Below are 17017 nucleotides of genomic sequence, written 5' to 3' on the forward strand. Positions count from 1 at the left end.
AGCCTGATTCCCATCCTCAGTGCTCCTTTCTCTTCTTGTGCATCCCTGAGAATTCCAGGACTTTCACATTCCCTAAGGGCTTCTTCCACACATCCGGGTCTGATTTCCTCGTTCCCCAAGCTCTGAGCTTGCTTCTTTCAATTTAATCCTCTTCTCAGTCTTTCTCCTCCCCCAGGCTGTTGGAACCTTTAAAAAGTCTGATAAACTCATTCACACTGAGTTGTTAATGGATGACAGCAGCTTAATGCCCTGGCTCTCCTAGTAGTGTTTGAGTATAAACCTTTTAATAGTTAACTCAAAGGAATGAATTTCAACAGTGAAATTTTAGACATTTGCCAAAGGCCTACAGAGATTATATTTGTGAAGGAAGGTCTATCTTTGACGGTATTTTGGTGAAAAATACAGGGATTGCTTGAACACACTTGCTAGCACATCCAAGCCCATCCTGCTTCTGACATTCACTACCTGTATAATCCTGAGCAAGTGTGCATGTAGTGGCCCCCAACCCCATTAGAATGGAAGTGCCAAGAGGACTTGATCTGGTGCCTGGTACTTACTACAGTGCGTGTTGATTTGACAGGCTTGCTAGGGGGCTCAGTTTCCCAAAAAAATGGCCCTTCCAGCTCTGCATCCATGGTCTTTTCTGGAGCTGCAATCACCCTCTTGAGTGAATGCTACCTTGGCTTATTCCATTCATTCAATAGAGCTGAATTAAAAGGCTTCAAATCCAGCTTTGCTTTAGTCACTGACCCAGCCCACACTCCACACAATCCTTCATCTTCACCTCAGGCTTAACACCAACTCAGCCAACCCCACAAGCCTAAAATTCTCTCTTCCTTCTCCCCACAACAGTCAGTCTCTCCTCACCAGACTGTCCCTCCCCTCCTGCCCCCACCAAACCACATGGCTACCACATTCTGACCCTTCCCACTTCTTCAGCAAACTCTGCCTGTCCTGTCTGTCCTGCTCCCTAATCCCAAACCCTACCAGTCTAGTCCCATCCCTGTTCCTTCCCCACCAAGCCCAGTCCCTCCCTACTACACCAAGCCTCACCCCTCCCTGGCTCCTTCCTCACCAAACCCTATTGCTCTCCAGCCCTTTTTCCACAGCCAAACCCAGTCCCTCCCTACCACATCATGCCCCTCCCCTCCTCTCCTCACCTGACCCTTTCCTTCTCATACCAGGGCTCACTTGATCTCTCTCTCTCTCTCTCCCCCCCCCCCCCCCCCCCCCCCCCCCCCCCCCCCCCCCCCCCCCCCCCCCCCCCCTTCACTCCACCCTAACACTTCCAATGATTTCCTAGGGATTTTTATGGGACCTGACAGCTGTCTTCTAGTATTTGGAGAACTGTCTTAGGAAGCTTGTCCTGCTATGTCCTCCTGATGGAAGCTGGCAGAGAGGAAGAGATTACCATCTTAGGTTTGATGTGAAAACTACCTTCTAATGGAGTTGTTTAAGCATAGAATAAATGGCCTATGACCACCTGTTGGCAGAGGACATCCCTGTTTCTAAACTATTCTGGAATGTGGCCTATAATATCCCTTCCAAACCTGGAATTCCATGACTGTGTTTCTCCTCAGACCCCATCCTCCCCTGCTATCCTTCCACCAAATGCCCTATTCTTTTCCCAACCTCTTCCAATAACCTTCTCAGAATGATTCTGAAAGCTGATTATTCCTATTTTCAGGATGCCAGTTACCAGGACAATGCCTCCTAACACTAATATATGCAGTTTGCAATTGCTTTAGAGGACAACCTTGCACTTTTCTCTGTTTTTGTATAAGAATAGGTGTCTTATCCCTAACCTATCTTAAGATGGAACCTCTAGGATTTAGAATTGGAGGGACCTGAGATTATTTCATCAAAGTCTATCATAGATGAAGAAACTAAGGTCTACTGAGAGAAAATTTGAATCCAGATCTTCCAATTCCCCAAACTGATCATGTTCCCCTTTACTAGATACTGAGGTAAAACCATCTTTAAAAGCAAAGCAAACCCAGACCCCATCAACAACCCAAAGCCCGAGGATAAAGAAGACAACAATAACATCATAGGAGATTGGTTAGGTCAATAAGTATTATTTACTGAGCACCTGCTATATACCCAACCCTGTGTTAGGGGTCATGTAGGATACAGAGAAATATAAGACACTGTCCCTGCCCTCAAAGAGCTTACAGTCTAGTTGAGGAGACCAAGACATACACATGAACCAGAACAAGAGAAGAGAGCCTAGAATCAAGTGCTCAATTGTGTAGTACAGAGTCCAAGTGCTTGCTGTCTACTCTCCCCTCTAGGGTCAGTGTCCAGGCTGGGATTTTGTCCACAGGACTTTTGGGACAGGGAAAAGTCAGGATGGAATAAAACCTGTTCCTTCTGAATGCAGTTAACAACGGCCCTTCCCACCTTCCCCAGAAAGGCCAAAACATCTTCATCACCTTGCCTCACTTCCAAACAACCGTCACCTTGTTCAGCTGCTACACAAAGTACAATGGGAAGGGTGGGGAGAAGGGAGGAGGCAGGTCAGGGGTTGGGGACTAGAGGGTAGGGAGAGGGATGGTGGGGGAGAGGAGAGCTGAAAGGAAAACCTAGCTATGGAAGGGCAGCTAGGTCTCTGTAGAAAGTGCAGGGCAGGACAGCACCAATAGGGACCCAGGATCCTGAGCAGCTTGGCTGGTCCACCTTTGGGGAACGGATGCCCACCTGCCTACCCAGTGCCTGGGGGCAGGCAAAGAGGGACATGACAGAGAGGGGGTAGGGGAAACGCTACAAGAACCAACTCTCTCCCCCACCTCTCAGTAGAGAGCAAAGCCAAAAGGCCACATCGGGGTGGGACCCCTGCCCTTCATCTCTTGGCTTTGGACATCTCAGAGGAGGACAGTCACTTTGTATCCCTACCAACCCTACCCTCACCCCACCCTCCCAACAAAGTGCCATCTGTTTTTATTTTTATTTTTTTCAAATTAAAATTAACTTAATTTAGAGAACCCAGGAGAATTCCACTACACCTGATGGCGTGTTTCCTAACCAGGAATTCCTGGTGTAAGGAACGACAGGCAAGGAAGCTAGCAGCATTCTGTAGCTACACCGATCTCTGGCCTGAGGCCAACTTCATTCTATCTTATAGGATAGAGGAAACATAAGACAAGGACATTTTAAATAAGGTTTCAAAACATAAAAATACCCGACAGTCCGACTTATACAGCGGGGGCGCAGCTAGCTTTCCACTGTCGTTTTTTGTGTTGTTTTTTTTTTAAATATTCTCCATGCTATACAGGCCAGGGCCCACCCAGCATGAAGACAGCGTATATATACAAAGAGGAGTTTAAATTAAAATACAAACAATAATTAAAACACACACACACTGACAAACAAAAAGCTAGAGTATCTGAATAGGGGTGGTCATCATCATCCAGCCCGAAGACAGAGATTGGAGCGTCAAGTCATGGCTTTCTCTTGTAGAAGATGAGCCTTCGCTTTGAATGGTAGAAATCTGTTAAGACAGAGATGGGGAAAAGGTTCAAGGATGATCAGGTCAGCTTAGCCTTGCAAAGAAAGACAACACAAAATTTATGACTTAAGCTTTTCAAAGTATTTTTCTCACAAAAGCTCTAGGAACCAGGGAGTGAAAGTATTCATTCCCATTTTACTAAGGCCCAGAGAAATTGAGTGGTCTGGCTATTATTGAACATTAACTGAATAACTTCAAGTAAGTCATTACCTCCTCAAGGACCTAGCTAGTTTCCTCATCTGATTTGGATTTCAACTACACAATGTAGATGTAAGATCAGAGGAATTAAGAGTTAGAACAGCTAGAAATTATTTAGTCCAATCTCATCTGTTTTTACTTTTTTTTGGAGGCAATTGAGGATTAAATGATTTGCCCACTTACCAGATGTTTGATTTGATTTGAACTCAGATCCTTGTGACTCAAGTGTTCTATTCACTGCACCACCTAGCTCCCTCTGACCCCATCATTTTATAGAATAAAGTGGTGTCCATAGAGCTTAAGGGACTTATCCACGTTGGACAAGTCTCAAATCAGAGTTGGAATTCAAGCTCTAAATCTAGAACTCCTTTCATTTTCTCATGCTGTCTCACTGAAGTTATTTCTAACTCTGATATTTGACTGTCAGGGGGAGCTGAAATAAATGACCATTGAGGTCTCCTTCTGTAATTGTAAATAGCCTATCCACCCACCCACTTACCCGTCATGCTGGTCTGCTTGTGTTTTCGGGTTGGTTGGGAGGTCCCAGCCATAGACCCTTCCTCTCGCTCTGGGGTCAGTGGTACTACAGTGCAGGAGAGGGATAGATCCACATGGTCTCCCTGGGCGGACATCTGTAGCAGGGCTGGGGAGCTGGGCCGGGGCTTTGGCCTCTTCCCCCCCAGGTCCTCCCTGCCCCATGGCCCCGTCGGGCGATATATGGAGGGTAGATCCAGGCCTCGGACCCTCTCCCAGGCATAATCGCCTTCTAGGGGGGTCTCAGTGATGAAGTCGAAGTTCCATCGGCGCTGGGCCTCCTGGGTGCAGCTCTGCATCAGGTCCTGGCAGTCTTGCTTCAGCTGCTCGTGGTCCACAGGCCCAAAGAGGTTCCGGCAAAGTTTCCCACTGCAGGGGATCTGACGTGTTCGACTCGGTGACTCAGACATGCTGATGATTCTGGCTATAAGACAAAAAGACATTTAGTTGACTAGGAACCTCAGGAACACTGATTTAGAGCTGCACCAAACTCTGGAAGCCACCTAATTCAAGCCCCTTTTTTGCAGATGGGACGCCTGAGAAGTTAAGCCCAAGGTCTCAAGCCAATGAGTAATTCAGCTGCAATTCTGACTCCCAAACACAGCATTTTCCTCAGTGAACCAAGCTTCCTCTCCAAAAATCCCCCCCCCCCCCCCGTAGATATGCTCCTCTATCCCAATCACGCCCTATATACAACATTCGTATATACACAGGCACAGAAAAAACCTGAATCTCCTTCCCAGCTCTGGCACAAACCCTCCCACTATGAGCTTATGCAAGCTACTTCCTGATTATAGGCCTCCACTTTCTCCCCTGTAAAATGGTCACAATAACTCTTACATTGCCTACTCCTTGGAATAGGTTTGAGGAAGAAAAGTAGAGACCTTCCAAGCCTTATAGAAAGCTATCAATTCTGGGATAATTTGAGGGGTTCCAGGAAATCACCGAAGACAGGATGTTTATGTTTACAAAAGTGCAGCGACATTCATCTCACTGGATCCTCCCAGCAACCCCCGGGGGGGGAAAAAAGGGGCTTGAATTAGGAAGTAAGCAAAGACTGTTATCTCCATTTCACAGATGAGGAGACTGAGGTCTAAGAGGTGTGGTCTACCCAAGGTCCCATGATAAGAAAAAGGAAGAGCTGAGTCTCAAACGGAGATCCCCAGGCTCCCAAAACCAGTGGTCCAGTCACAACCTCCTGAGTTGGCTTGAATACAGTAGCAGTTAAGAGATTGTGTTTACAGAATAACAACTAGAATCGATTTATTACCAGCTACTTCTCTTAGCTTATTGCTCAAACATGCTTGAAATTCACAAGTATGTATGAATTACAGCACTGTAAAATGTAAGAGCCCAGCCCAGGAAACATTTTTTACTCATTTCTCAGCCCAGGTCTTACTTCAACTAGACAATGGTACTCTTTCCTCCACAAAACTAAGCCCCAAAAGACCTTCACTAGGAAATTTGTCAATCATCCTTCCCCTTTAGCCTTCAGAACCAAGTTCAATGTCCCAACTTCCCCTTCTGAGCCCTTGACTTAAATATATTCAAAGATCATGGGCAAAATAGTATAAAAACCCACAAATTTATAGTTATATTAAATAATAAGTTAGCTATATCACTGTTTAATTCACTGCCGGTGAAGGAGTCCAACCATTCTGGAGAACAATTTGTAACTACGGTCAAAGGGCTATAAACCTGTGCATAACCCTTTGACCTAGCAATCCCCCCACTAGGTCTGTATCCCAAAGAGATCAAAGAAAAGAGAAAAGGATCCATCAGTATAAAAATATTTATAGCAGCTCTTTTTGTGGTGGTAAAGAATTGGAAATCAATTGGGAATGGCTGAACAAGTTGTGGTATATAAATGTAACAGAATGCAATTGTTCTATAAGAAATAATAAGCAGAACGGTTTCAAAAAATCTCAGAAGACTTATAGAATGAACTGATACAAAGTGAAGTGAGGAGAACCAGGAGAACATTGTGTACAGTAGTAACAATATTGTAACAATGATCAAATGTGGAAGACTTCACTAATCTGATCAAGACAATAATCCAAGACAAATCCAAAACACCCATAATGAAAAATCTACTTTCAGAGAGAAATAATGAATATTAAGTGCAGAAGTAAAGCATACTTCCCCCCATACTTTCTTTATTGTATTTGTATTTTCTTTTGCAATATTGCTAATAAGAAAAAATACAACAGTGTTTTGCAAGAATATTACATACAGTCCCTCATTTGACCTTCACAATAATATTGTAAGGTAAGCGCTAGTCCCCATTTTACAGAGAAGAAAACTGAGGGTCAGAGAAATTAAGAGGCTGATCCAAGGTCACACAGCTAGTGAGAGGCAGGATTTGAACCCAGGTCTTTCTTTCATGTTCAATGTTCTTACCACCATACTGTGTGTGTGTGTGTGTGTGTGTGTGTGTGTGTGTGTGTGTGTATGGAGGGAGAGAGAGAGAGAGAAAGTTTCAGTTAAAATCCCACATATCTATAAAATCCCTCTAAATTTTTGTGCTTTCCCTCTGTTTTTCTATTTATTTCCTATTTATCCTGTATATAAACTATATACTGTATATAAACTACATATCTGTTTGCATGTTGTCTCCCCATTAGGATAGTGGCCTCCTTAAAGGCAGAGGCTATTGTTTGCTTTTCTTTGTATCCGAAGCCCTTAGCACGTTCATGGCACAGAGGAAGTGATTAATAAATGTTATTTGACTTACTGACAAACCTTAACACAGAGACACAGACAGAAGTCAAAGAGTTGGATCTGGAAGGGAACTTAGAGGTCATCTCTATTTTACAGATGAGGAAAATAAGGCTCAGAGATTTAAGTAATATGTCCAGAGTCATATAGATAGCAAATGACAGTGGAAAGGAAAAGAGAATAAGCATTTATATAGCACCTACTGTGAATCAGGCATTTTTAACAAATATCATCTTATTTGATCCTTGAAAACTCTCTTTGAGGTAGATGCTATTATTATCTCCATTTTATAGTTGATAACTATACACAGTTATAGACATAGAGTTGTATATATATATTTATTAAATTTTATACAGTTATAAATATATACATATGTATATATAGTTTAAGTCTCTAAGGCCAGATCTGAATTCAGGTTTTCTCAGTTCCAGGCCCAGTTACCTCTGCAGTGGCTGGATTTGAACCCAAGTCCTCTGATAGCAAACCCAATGCTCCTTTCCCTACCTCTAATGCAAATTGAACACACTGGGAAAACCCACATAGAATGACACAGAACACAGGACAAGCTGGCCCAGACTCAGAAGCACATATGCTGCCTGGCACAGGCCCACAACCACAAAGACCATGTTCTTTCTCGGGGCTTCCCCAGACTGGGATCTACCCTCCCAGGCACCTTAGTGCCAACTTGCCTCACCCAGAGTTTCTGGTTCTCTGCCCATAACCTAGACAGCCTACAACACTAAAGTGTTGAAAATAACCTTTGGGCCGTGGGGGTGGGGTGATGAGGGGTATCCAACAGCTGTATGTGTATGTATGCCTCTTGACCAAGTCAACTTAATGCTTTTTCTAAACTCACACCCCTCCACCACTACTCCTCCCCACCCCCCAGTTCCTCCAGTACAGGAGAAAAAAGCCAGGAACTAGAATTCAAGCTTAGGCTCTGATCCTAGCTCTGATCCAATAACTTACTATATGATCTCAGCCGGGTGACTTTCTTTCTCTAAACCTCAGTTTTCTCATTTGTAAAAGGCCTTTCTCAAAAGGCAACAATAAAGATCAAGAAAACCCTTTGAAAAATATGGAGGATTATCCACTTCCATGTGGTCTGGACAAATTCCTTCCATCTTTTTTTTTAAAGCCTCGGGCTTCCCTTCCCAAGCTTTCTACTAAGTGAAGAAGCAGGCTCTGGACATTTGTTTTGTGACAATTTCTATGGCCAAGGAAAAGATCTGTAACTTTAGGTGTGGGGTAGCAGTCAACAAAGCAGAGTTGAAGTGGGATGATCTCAGTTCAAAGCTGGCTCAGCGATCTTGGGTAAATTACCTTCTCCTCAATTGAAAAGTGATGAGTAGCTTGTGAGTTGAGCTACATCCCGAATAGACATATCAGATGATTCCAAGAGACGCGGTAGTTTCTAACTGCTTGACCCTGAGAGGCCACATTTCTAATCAACAAATCAACAAAAAACACATCCCAGCAGGCTTTCTGGAGCCCTCTACCTCCATAGCTTCCAAGGTTCCTCTTGCAACTGGCATCAGAGGAGACCAGAAAAAATTAGCTTACCTATTTATGGTGACCCTGGTACTTGCCCCCACCACACTCTGTGCCCGGCCAAAAGCCAAGATTCTCTGGGTTATTGGCAAGCCTGGGCAGGAAGTCTGTTTTTAGAAGAGCAAGTCCAGGTTTGTATCTTCCAAAGGGAAAATACCCACTCTGTTAACCCCCTATCTGCAGGGACAGGGGAAGTTTGAGTCAGTCAACAAACATTTATGAAGCGCTTACTGTGTGTGCCAAACTGTGCCAAGCCTATTTCCTATCTTGTACTACACAGAATCATAACATGGACAAAATGGAAGAGATCTTGGGATTTTCTAATCTGACTCCTTCCCATTAAAGAAGAGGAGACAGAATCCAAAAGAAATAAAATATTTTGCCACAAAATTACAAAGATGGCAAAGTCTGAATCCGGCCCTCTCTCAGTGGCCCAAGCCCCATGCTCTACAACACTCAATTCCCATCTCCCAAGGTTCTCTCAAAATGGCCTGGAAGTGGGAAATATATTCTGTGCTGACCTTCCCCACTTCTCCTCACTCTCCTTCCTCTACCCGGGACAGTTAAGGATAGAACCAGGTTAGGGAAAAAGAGAAGAGGGTTTATTTTTAGAATCCTATAATCCATGGGATATATTGAGTGGTTACAAGTAAGACTTTGTTAAGTGGTAACATCAGAGAAGTTGTGACACGATGTCATTGCTGGAATAAATGTTCCACAATGTACAGAAGTTACAGCGCATCAATGCCCTGTCCCAACTTTTGCCTTTGAGTTTGAATCCCTTTTAGCATCTCAATATATACTACTCGGGGGCAGCTAGATGGCACAGTGGCTACAGTCAAGAAGATCTGAATTCAAATGTGACCACAGGCATTTATTAGCTATGTGACCCTAGATAAGTGACATAACTGTTTGCCTCAGTTTCCTTGTCTATAAAATAAAGGGGCTAAGGCCAGAAGTTAGTTGACTCTGGCTTTTGCATCTCCATTGCCTGGGATGTAGTTACTAAATTCTTACCAAAATCTGAGAGTAAAAATGCTGGTCTATTGAGCAGCTCTAAAGTCCACGAATTTCAGGGCCCGGTCTAGTAAGGAAAGGGTTATTTTTGCAAAGTGGAGAAAATCAGGAGAAAAGACCGGAGTAGAGTGCGTGATGAAATGCTGGCTGATTGTACATGCCTGCTGAGCTCAGGACAGAAGGTTCTCTGGGAGTGAGACACAGGAAACAAAGACCCACAGGCAAGAGTCATTTGGGAAATTTCTTTTGAGAAATGCCGGAGTGGGGTGGCTGGGCTATGCGGCCCCAGGGCCAGGAGAGGGCGCTTGCCTCTAGGAAATCCCCCCCACCTCACCCCACCCCCTACCCTTTCAGCCTGCCCCGGTGCCTAGGGCAGCGGGACAGTCCAGAAGGGAGAAGTTGTACTGAGTCAGTTTCCTGAACTGCCAGCCCGCCAAAACTTGGAGGGCGGCACGTCACAGGCTCCTGGGGAGGGGCAGGGGGAAAAGAGGGTGGAGGGATGGGAGAGGGATGTGAACACGTCACGCTGAGCCAGCCGGGCTTCCGAAACTGCACATGACACTGTTGGGAAATAAGCCTCTCACTCCACACAGAGAGACGCAGACAAACAAAGGCAGAGCCAGGCAGAGGCACGGACAGACAAAGGCAGACGCAGCCAGGAGACACAGGCGCGCATCTCCGCCACGGCTTCAGCCCCACACCCAATCTACCCGAGGAGACAACTGGTTAAGTGGGGAATAAAAATAGCAATGGGAAGCAAAAACCAAACGACCAGCACCACTTCGCTCGTCTTCGGGACGTATCTGGAGCCGAGCGGGGAGCGTAGGGAAGAGCGGGGGGGAGGGAGGAGGAGGGGAAGAGGGGTTGCAGTTTCTAGACATCGCCGCCTACTTAAAAGTATCCAATTCAGTGCAAAGCACAGCAAAGCAATTCTACAAGTATTTACTGGGCGGGCACACACGTGACCTCCGTGTGTGAGTGTGTGCGTGTGTGTGTGCGTGCGCACGTTCCACAGGCTGGCCAGGATCTGGAGCCAGGAACCCTAGTACACAAACACACACGCCTTCGTCGTTTGCATACACACACCGGAAATACCCAACTAGGAGAGGTGCTTTCGGTTGATTCCACTACCACCCTCTCCCACCCTTCACCCTGGTCACTAGATCACCTCCAGTCCTAGGGACTGGGGAGAGGGTGCCCTGCATGGAACATCCCCAGGTCCCACTAGAAAAGGGGACGCGAGCCTGGCTCTCCAGTCTCTCCTTCTCCCTAAGGCCCCCGCCCCCCGGGTCTGGGAGGGGCAAGGTCCGGCTCCGGGACAAGGGCCGGGCGGAGAAGCCAGCAGGGGTCCAGATACTAGAGGGAGTTGTCAAGGAGAAAGATGCCGTTCATTTCGGAAAGAAATGGCCACTCCGAGAACGCCTTGGAAAAGCGAAGGAAGATGATTGTGCCCATTTTTCAGAAAGATAACCGAGGCACAAAGACCGCAGGCACCCAGGTGCCCGAGTTTTCCAAGGCTTCTCCTCCCTGGATCGGGTGCAAACCCACAAGGCTGAAGGCTAGGGGAGGTCTCTGGCCGCAGTCCCCTCAACTCCTCTCGGGGGCCAGCCCCTTCCCCCCGCCCCGTACACACATACACACCTCCCTTTGTTAAGGGGTAGCTCTGGAGGCTGAGGCTAACAGAAGCCGCGGAGCTCTCTCCATAACCCACCCCCCCAACTCAGCTCTCCTCCCCGGGGTGGGGCTCTGACCTCACCCCGCCCCACTCCCCGGGGTCTCCGTGTCACCCGTGAGTCACCTCCTGCTCCCCCTCCCGCTAGGGACAAGTCCCTGCACGTTCCAGGAGGCCGGTGACACCACCCTCCAGACCCGAAGCTGAGCTGGCCAAGCGGGCCGGGAGAAGGGGCTAGCCTGGGGGTGGGGCTCGGGGGACAAGGATTCCGGGCCGGGCGGGCGGGGAGGGGCACGGGGGAGGTGGCCTCGGTCCCTGTCTCCTGTGCCAAAGGAAAGAGGAGAGGGGTGGTGTCTGTCGCTGAGAGAAAGTGCGACATCGCTGTAGCCGGCTGGGATCCCTCCACTCCTCCGGGATCCACCAAAGAGACGCTCCAGGGACCCAAGACGTTCTATTCAGGATCTACCCCGATCGATCAGCCTGGGGATCCCCGCCCCGGGGCGGGCTTAAGCTTTTAACCTGTCGGGCATCCGCGACTCCGGAGCAGGGAAGAGTACGAAACTCAGCTCTTACCCCAAGTCCGGGCCCGGTTCGCTTTGGGGATGGGGGGATGTCTTTCTCAGATTCCAGCTCCTCGCTCTTTTCACTCCCCCAACTATGTTGGTGAGAAAGCAGGAAACGGGCGGAGTCCCTGAATCGGGAACAAGACCCCCTTCCTAACACGGACGAACTCTAGGGATATCCCGGTTCCCCCTTTCCCTTTCATTTCTTTCTAGCCTTCTCTCCTAGGGTTCCAGAAAGGGTAAGAGAGAAAGGGCTATGCGGGTACCGGAGCCGAACCGGGCCGGGGCCGTTTAGTAGTGACTGGAGAAGAGAAATCGGTGGGGAGGGGGCGCTCCAACAAGAGGCCCCTTCTCCCCACCCCCAAGCCGGGCCCACCTTCTCCAGGCAGCTCCTCGGACAGCCCCCCGGCCGGGGAGAATGCCGGACCCCCTCCCCTTACTTTTATACACATACACACACACACACACACACACACACACACACACACACACACACACACACAAGAGTAGAGTTAAGGGCCTCAAATCCTGTCTCTTTCCAGCCCCTAAGGCTTCAGCTCCAAATTCCCTTACCTCAGTCTCCCTCAAGATGTCTAGATCAAGTCCTTCTAGCTCTGCGTCCCTGCCCTTGCCCAGCTCTCGAACCCGGTTCGGTAGCGTCGCTCACACCTCCTCTTCTGGCTGGACTGCCCGGCTTTGGAGCCTATTATAGCTGCACAATCTCCGCCTCCACTGAGCCTCTGCTGAGCAGTCCACCTAAACCCCGCCCTCCAGGCTCAGCCGGGGGAGCAGGGCGCGGCGCCAGCCTCAGCGAGTAAGTGAGTGACAACGGGGCTGGGGACTGCGGCCGCCGGTCTCCGCAGCCTAGCCGGAGGGCTGGGGGCAGGGGCGAAGCCGGGCCCTGGCAGCCAGAAACTCTCCCTTACCGGGTCGAGACTCCCGCGCGCGCGCGCGAGCGCGCACGAATACACACACACGCACACACACACACACACACAAGCATACGTACACATATCCACACTTTGATAGTTCTGGATTTTGTCACCCGTGTCGCATTTTCCAGAAAACTTAAGCTATAAAATCAACATTCCCACTTGGAAGGAAGTAAGGGTCCTGAAAGGAAGGCAATGAATGAAGCTCTTAACCCGTCTCTGGCTAGCTTCACAATTGCTCTGGGTAGGAATTTATCACGAAATAGAGGGAAGAAAATTAATGTCAGTGATTACCTCTTATAGTCGCCTAATATCATCCTAATTGATGCACTTTCATTTTCATTATCTCTTCTGGTCCTTTCTTAAGGCTTCCTTCCCCCTTCTCCTGGGAGTCCCAAAGGACCCGGGACAAGGAGCACTATGATGCCCTCCTAGATCTGTGTGACTAGAAAATGGCCTGGCAGGTGATATACTAAAAATGAGGGACAGACCCAGTATCTGAGGAACATTTATCGGCTGTTAGGGTAGCTATCTCTGATAGATTTATAGAAAAACATGAACTAGAATGGCACAGAACCTGGGGCTCTGTTCTGCTCTGATTGAAGAGCTACCTGTAATGTCCAGGCTAGCTTTCTAGTCTAAGATAGTGCTCCAGCACACACTCACTCCAGTCTTTCTCGAGTCTGCTTATTTTAAGTTCTCTCAGTCCTTATATACCTTAGTACAATTACATCACTACAGCACACTGAGCATGTGTCAATTGTAGAACCATTATATCACCATACTAAATATTAAGTATGTGTAAATTAGAGAACCATCATCTCATTAATCACACTGAATTTACACCCTGCTATAAGTATCTTGCTTCAAGTATACTTTTCTCAGAGGTCCCCAATATCTTCGGTCCTCTACAGCTACTTGCCTCAATTAGATTTCATATGTAATATATTGATTGCAGGAAGGAGAAAATCATAGTCAGATAGGGAGGACCATATAGGCCAGCATCCTTATTCTGTTGATGACTGACCTTCAGAGTAGAGACCTGGGAAACAGCTAATGACAACCATAGGACTGATTGAACCTAGGTCCTCTAACTTCAAATGCAGGGGTTTTTTCTTCTACCCTATGTCCTTTGACCCCTAATTTGAGGCTCTTCTTACAACAATTTGGTTAAAATTCATATTCCTTACTATTCCAGTCCAGGTTAACCCAAATGGCCAGGCTATCCCAGGGAAAACAAACTTCATTTCCATATCCTCATCCTGCAATTTTATTGTATCTGCCCCTAGCTGAGGTTATCCCAGGTTATTCTGTGACAAAATTACTGATAGAAAATTGATGGTTCTATGAAGAGGAGGGTCAGATCTGTGCTAAGTAAACTACTCTTCCTCTGTCTAATTAATTCCTGAGCTGCTTTGAAACAAAGAACAATATTGGGAAGCTGGTTCAGGATGGGATTGATGAATAAATAGCATCACCTGAGTCCAACATTCAGGAAACTGAGGTTTTAGAGAATGCGACTTTTCCCAGGTCACACAAAGTGGATTGAAAGGCCATAACTTCTCCAGCCCAGGGCTCTGTTTTGCTATCTCTTTGTCTCCATGTGTCATCTCCGGAATGGGGATAAAGTGATTACCTCCCGTTATCTCATGACCCTTTGTTTAGGAAGTGGGAAGAGGAGGGAGAGGAAGATAGTATGCATATGTTGACATGAAAGGGGGAAAGCATTTTGAAAACACCAACCAGGAAAATTTTCCCTTGTTCTAAATTATTGCTCTCTTGGATTTTTGAGACAAAATAAATTTGTGTTTCCTTATCTTTTCCCCCAAGCCAACAATAAATCTACCTTTCTTTCCTCACTTCAGGTACCTGTAGTTTCTTCTCAAGAAACAGCTGAGAACTGAGTAGGGAATCTGGACAGAAACTCTCAAAAAAACCAAAATAGAAGCCAGTCATTGCCATAACATCTGACTGGAAAGTAATGTTGGTTCAGTGACTGCAGAGCTCTGCCCAGACTTGTTCCTTCCTCTCTCCTTTGCTCTCAGAAAAAGGCACTGGACCCTGGGTTTGCTGACCCCAGCTGAAAAGCAGGGCTCCTTAATTCTTCCTGCCCTTATTAGAATGTTCGGAGCAGAAAGAAGACCTTTCTGGTAAGGATCACAGCCCCTTATTCCCACCTTCATCTCCTCCAAGTGGCTAATAATTCTGATCTGTGGGGCCACTAGACCCAGACATTTCTGCCAGGCTGCAGATTGGTCTCAGGGATGTAAAGTGGTCTCAGAACTTGGACTCTTCCCCTAGGCAGGAGGGAGTCACACAGGTTGAACTGGTCATAATGGTCCCAAAGAAGGGTTTATGGAAGAAACACTGTTAAGTCCAAAGACCAAGATTCAAATCCAGGATGACTCGATGAGTCCTGTCTCCTAGATGGGTGACCTTGAGGAAATCATTACTTTTCTGAGCCTCAATTTACTCATTTGTAAAATAGGAATACTTTCATTATCACCTCACAGGGAAAGTAATGAAAGAAAGTAATTGCTACATCTTAAAGCCTTGAATACATAAATTTTTGTTTATGTTGCTGCTCTTGTTATTGTGTTTGTTATTATTGTTATTATTATTCCCTTCTAGGGCTGTAACCAGGAATATTTTCAAAGCAAATGAATGGAGATTGGGGGGGGGGGTTAGCTGGGGGAGGGTCACAACACTGGAGGTACAGAGGACAATTTGACCTCCACTGCTGAGGACAGTTTGACCTCTGGTACAGTTATGTAAGGAGAAGGGGAGGTCTTGTTATTGTCCTTAGGGTTGAGGTGGGGGGAGTGGGGAGGCTGAATCCAGCTAGAAGCCTCTGGAGATGATGTTCTTCTAGTAGGATCCCCTTCAGGGGTAAAGGTCAGCCAGCCCCTTGTCAGACACAACTGAATCTCCAACAACCAAGGCCCCAGGGAACAATGAGACAAGTTTGAGATTGGGGTCACTTCAAGTAGAAAACACATTCCTGGGGACAAATGCATCCTCCTAAAGGCACCTTAAGGCAAAGCTCATATATTCCATGGTAATTATAAATCTGTCCCTTCTTTAATTCCTGTTGCTGGCCAAAAAAATTTTTTTAATTGAATTCGTCTGAATTTTTTCCTTAGGGATTAAAACATAGTAGGGGCTTCCATGTATCTGGATGATTGCAGAGCTGTAATTCATATGTTTTGTCTGAAGAAAGAAAGAGGACCCTCACATTTGTATCTGGCCCTTGTAATGAGACATATGCCATTTCTACCACTTGCGGTGTTCAAAGTGATGACTTTAAGGGACAAAACTTCTTAGCAGGACTTGGTGTCATGGTAGAATTGTTGAAAAGGAAGGACATAAAATAAGAAGCCTGTTTTGGTACGCCATTTAATAGACATTTTCCAACTCAATTAGAAAGGTGGAATATACAAATGACACTGGTGAGAGGCTTTGTGAATGATTCTGGAACTGTGCCATTATAAAAATATTCAGCTCTTTCATCTTAGGTCCATTGTAGGACCATAAAGTTGTAAAATTAGAGAAGAATTGGTTAAGACTTCAAGGGAGTAGATGATAGGAGGGCATGAATTAGTTTGTAGCCTTCCTTTACAGGTATTGCTCAAATGTATAATTTGTGTTTACCCACACAACCTGCTTCATTTCAATATGAGATCTTGAATTACAGTATCTCTTATGAAAAGATATCCTTGTCCAATCTGGGAAACAATTCCTGGAGTTCTATACAGTTTCCCAAACAGTGATCATTAGCACTGTAACACACTTTTCTATGAGTAAATGATCTCATTACTAATATTAGTTGAGAATTCAGCTTTAAGGAAAAGTTTGCTTGATGTACACAATTTCGGTATGTTCACTCTGATCTTGACAATTAGAAATCTGTCTGAATTTCATACCAGCCTAGTTTCATTATACAGCTAGTTGGTGCTGTGGAGAGAGCGCCAGATTGAGAACTAAGAAGATCAGAGTTCAAATTCTGCTACAAATATTTACTAACTGTAATCCCAGAAAATACAGGAATAATTATGACCACCTAATTTACAGGGTGGTTGGGAGGATCAATCAAGTTTACATGTCTGTTGTTTAGTCAGTCATTTCTGATTCTTCGTGATCCCATTTGGGGTTTTCTTGACAAAGATACTGGGTAGTTTGTCATTTCCTTCTTAGATGAGGAAACTGAGGCAAGCAGGGTAAAGTGACTTGGCCAGAGTCACACAGCTAGTAAATATCTGAGGCTGGTTTTGAACTCAGGAAGATGAGTTTTCCTGAATCCAGACTGGGCATTCTTCTCATTGCA

The 17017-nt window shown here is 46.2% G+C and overlaps 1 protein-coding gene across 1 annotated transcript; it reads right to left on the reverse strand.

Moving 5' to 3' along the window:
- Positions 1–2060: 2060 nt before the first annotated feature.
- On the reverse strand, positions 2061–12491 carry CDKN1A (cyclin dependent kinase inhibitor 1A). Its single transcript, XM_031964972.1, has 3 exons — positions 12335–12491; positions 4206–4664; positions 2061–3490 (listed from the first exon to the last, which is right to left on the reverse strand). The coding sequence occupies exons 2-3, from the start codon at positions 4648–4650 to the stop codon at positions 3441–3443; spliced, it is 495 nt and encodes a 164-aa protein (XP_031820832.1). The 5' UTR covers positions 4651–4664; positions 12335–12491; the 3' UTR covers positions 2061–3440.
- Positions 12492–17017: the final 4526 nt, after the last annotated feature.

Source organism: Sarcophilus harrisii, chromosome 4, assembly GCF_902635505.1.
Source record: "Sarcophilus harrisii chromosome 4, mSarHar1.11, whole genome shotgun sequence".
Classification (NCBI taxonomy): Eukaryota; Metazoa; Chordata; class Mammalia; order Dasyuromorphia; family Dasyuridae; genus Sarcophilus; species Sarcophilus harrisii.

Bases quoted from the DNA above. Each gene is read 5' to 3' on its own strand.
- CDKN1A (XM_031964972.1), bottom strand. From the start codon at position 4,650: ATGTCTGAGTCACCGAGTCGAACACGTCAGATCCCCTGCAGTGGGAAA. The intron at 3,491-4,205 runs GTAAGTGGGTGG...CTGTCTTAACAG, and splicing joins CAAGCAGACCAGCATGACGG to ATTTCTACCATTCAAAGCGA.